At 39.8% G+C, this 3,728-nt stretch overlaps 1 protein-coding gene across 3 annotated transcripts in view; it reads left to right on the top strand.

Annotated features, from left to right (window-relative positions):
- Nucleotides 1-3,728, top strand: part of LOC102305765 (structural maintenance of chromosomes flexible hinge domain-containing protein 1) — a 31,294-nt gene that overhangs the window by 14,594 nt on the left and 12,972 nt on the right. For 2 of the 3 annotated variants that reach the window (XM_042220992.1, XM_014333634.2), the window contains exons 13-19: nucleotides 572-837; nucleotides 935-974; nucleotides 2,107-2,307; nucleotides 2,401-2,514; nucleotides 2,856-2,962; nucleotides 3,144-3,226; nucleotides 3,396-3,509. In XM_042220992.1, the coding sequence (XP_042076926.1) occupies nucleotides 572-837; nucleotides 935-974; nucleotides 2,107-2,307; nucleotides 2,401-2,514; nucleotides 2,856-2,962; nucleotides 3,144-3,226; nucleotides 3,396-3,509 (925 nt within the window). The remainder of the gene's footprint in view (nucleotides 1-571; nucleotides 838-934; nucleotides 975-2,106; nucleotides 2,308-2,400; nucleotides 2,515-2,855; nucleotides 2,963-3,143; nucleotides 3,227-3,395; nucleotides 3,510-3,728) is intronic. The other variant, XM_014333635.2, reaches the window with a different exon arrangement.

Genomic DNA, 3,728 nt, shown 5'->3' with positions numbered 1-3,728 from the left:
AGATGATCAGTGTGTCTGAGAACCAAACTGGGCTACTGCTGCAGCACACCAACCCTTACCTGATACACACACACACACACACACACACACACACAGACACACACTCAAGAGCAGCCGTTATCTCCAAACCAAAGTAGAGTTGGCAAACATATCCATGGCTGCAGATGGGATCTCTTGTGATACGAGATATAGGTGTGTGTGTGCTTGTGTGTGCGCGCGTGCGTGCGTGCGTGCGTGCGTGCGTGCGTGCGTCGGGTGGGGAGCATTGTGCTACATGTAGAGGTGGGAGGAGAGAAAGAGAAAGGCAGGTCAAACAATAGAGGAATGTAGTGTATATGTACATGTTATAATTATATAATACTGTAAAAAGAATGTGGTTTAAATGTATTACAGTAAACTTGTGTGGGGAAACACTGAAACAACATTAAAAGAAAAATTATGTTAATGTGCTGGTAGGAGGGCAAAAGGTGTTTCAAATGCTTTCCAACTTTTTGGTAAGGGAACATGCTGATGTGATATATACCAGCTCTCTCAAACCATTTAAAAATTAACTGAGCTTTTTTTATATCAGGGTCAAGAGGTTTGCAGAGCAGGTGATCAAAGAGGGAAGCAAGGAAGCAGAGATGAGGAGAGAGAGAGAGGAGGCAAAAGAGGAGGTGCAGAGGAGAGTGAAGGTGGTGATAGAGGAGGTGCAGCAAGTGAAAAAGGAGAGACAGGAGAAGGCGACAGAGGAGGTGTAGTACTTGGGCAAGAGAAAGGAGGTGACAGTGGGTCAGATGACCAAAGAGAGGGGGATAAAGCACAGAGAAAGGCTGCACAGGAGGCACAGATTTCCAGGTAACAGGCATAAAAAAACAAAAATAACTGTGGATGCAAGCACACACTTTCAGAGCACTGAACTGATTTGTATCTGGTTCGTGTGGTTTACTCACAGAGAGTCATATGGTGAGGGCAACAGTCGGGCAACTGGGCAGGTGAGAATCCAAGGATATATTAATAGAGTTTTTTAAAATTTAACAATGTCAAAAATGTTGTTAATATGTGCAATACAATCATTTAATATATAGTTATTTCAGAGTGCAGAAGCGAGCTAAATGTGTGTTGTCGTTTCAACAAAAATGCTTCACAACTTTCCCCTGGTTGCATTATAGTGCCACTTTACAAAGGGTGCAGTGTTTTCACTGTTCCAAAGTTTATTCAAATCAGTCAAGATTAGCAAACAACTGTGTTATAACCTCAGGATAATGATGCTTGGAAACTAAGAGCCCTAATCAGGACGTTTAATTGACCACTTTCTGAGACGTCAACAGTTAGCCACAACACACACAGGAACTTGTTTTCCACATAACATTCTGACGGGAAAACCCTGAAAAACAAAGTGTGACCCTGCCTTTGTTAGTGTAGGCTTTAGAGATTGGAAAAAGGCTATGTTCAGGGTTCTCAGGACAATGAAAAAGTCAGTTACATATCCAGGCCATGAACACCTATGCTCAAAAAACTTCACAGCCTTCTTCAGCTGTTGGCAGACAACAGGAGGAAGCAAGGCATGGATTATTGAAGACTGTAGGCTCCATCAAATACTTGGCTTGGCAAAGTTTAGCTCTATGAGGTCATGTGTATAGTTGTTGGTGCAGTTTATTGATGTCAATACAGTGATGTAAATGATTGAATGTATATACATAAAAAAGCAGAATCACCATGTGGTATTTTTACCCTCTGGCAATACAGCAGTGGAGAGCCGACAAGCAAAAAATGCTGGTGGTCCTCTGGCATTTAAAACAAATCCCCCCCCCTAATGTTCAGCACAAAGTTAAGTGTGTGTGCCAGAGAGAGACTGTGTCCCACTATTTGCTTTAACCACTGTGTGTGTGTGTGTGTGTGTGTGTTGCACATGCATGAAATTAAGCAGCTCATGACTGGACATATGGGAGCCTGACCAATTGGTGTGTCGCTAATATTAGTATTAATGATGAGTGACTGTTGGATACATTCTGTCTACCTGTTAGTAACAGAACACCGCAAGGTAACATATTTAACATGTCCTGTTTTCAGGTCTTTGTTTTTGCCTGCTTTTCTCTGCTAAACATTTTCTTTCTGTTTCAACAGAAATCGTCAAGAGGTAACATCCAGAAGGAGTTCACACAGTGGCTTCGAAACTGTAATGAAAAGTTCGACAAGCAAATCAAGTTTATGGGCTTCAAGGAGATTAAAACACGGACAGATGTGTCTACTAAGAAATTGCAGCATCCGTGGGCAGTCTTCTCCGCCATCGAGTGGGGAGGCAGGACATACAAAACAGGCCAACTTGTGAGCATTTATTGGTTTTTGTCTACTTAAATGTATGTTCTTATTGTTCCCTCTTCTACATTCATTCTAATCTCTTTATGCTTCCTCATACAGGTGAAGACGCACAATACAAATCCCATTCTGTACGGTAAAGTGGTTCAATTTTTGCTGTATGGAAATTTCGATGGTGACGTCTATGCCACGGGAGGACAGGTGGAAGTGTCTCGAGTAAGAAGACAATTATGAAACTTTGATTTGAGAAACTGATCGAACATCAATTCCAAAACTGTAAAGCGAAAATGTCGCATTAAAAGGTTTTAAGAATAATATCAGTGATAAAAAATTGTGTGATAAAATTTCTTTGTGTCTATGTTATAAAGGGCAAAAAAACAACAGCGAAAAGTAAATAAAATCTATTGACAGTCATCTGAATCACTATTAAAACATCAGTTTTTTGTTGGGGGGGGTTTAATTTTCCATATTATTTCAGTAAATTCACTTATATAAATCCCTTTTTTTTTCTTTGTTCTTTTATTGAGTTTACTGATTTAAGAAAAATCTCTTCCCAGGAGCCCAAAGCACTTTGGGACATGAACAAGATCGTTCCCATTTCCAAGATCGACAAGACAGCCACTGATGAAACCATCAAGAAAACTATCGACAGTGACTCTGAGAAGTGAGTGAGCAGTTAGGGAGACATTTTTTTCTACACAAACTGCTCCTCTCTAATATTCACTTTTTGTTTGTAATGTAGATGTTCTGTTTCCTGGGTTGCTTTATTTTTTGCAAATCTTTCTCCTCATTCTGACTCAAAAATTAGACTTTCAGTTCAGGTGAATGACATGTGTTTGTTTCAGGCTTCCAGATAAGCTGAATGTGGAATGGCCCAATGGTAACCCCTTGCAAAATAATGCCATTCTTTCTGCTGGGACTACTTTAGGTAAGATCTTGCAGTGTTTGCATACCACAGCACTTCATATGTTATGAAAAACAAACAAACAGATAATTTGTTTGCATCAAACAGTGGTGTTCAAAAAAAGTCTTCCCCCATTCCCGTCCCGTATAGCTCAAAGCTCATTCCTCACATTTTGTCTGATGTGTCGTTTCAGGGCCTCTTAAAATTGACATCCTGAACAAGAGGGGAGAGAAATTATCTCGGATGTCCTCAGTGGGCCAGGGAAAAGGGACAAAACTGTGTGTTAAGCTCACGTTACTCCATCATGGTAAGTGTTTGATTACAGATTTGATATCCTATTGATATGTTTTCTTTTCATGATAACTTAATTAATAGGTGGTTAATTAAAAAAATGTGGAAAAAGTCTTTCTGCTGTTTATAACAAAGTTTCCAAGACTACAATTTATTGACATAACCCTGGGGAGTTGGTTTTTAAAAGCCTTAACTTGAGCTATATGGTGATTGCAATTTATCAGCTATTTTATTT

This window comes from Haplochromis burtoni, unplaced genomic scaffold (assembly GCF_018398535.1).
Source record: "Haplochromis burtoni strain Fernald_Lab_line unplaced genomic scaffold, NCSU_Asbu1 Contig_58, whole genome shotgun sequence".
In the NCBI taxonomy this organism is placed as follows: domain Eukaryota; kingdom Metazoa; phylum Chordata; class Actinopteri; order Cichliformes; family Cichlidae; genus Haplochromis; species Haplochromis burtoni.
Note: the sequence above shows the minus strand (reverse complement) of the source record. Positions and strands in the feature narration are given on the sequence as shown.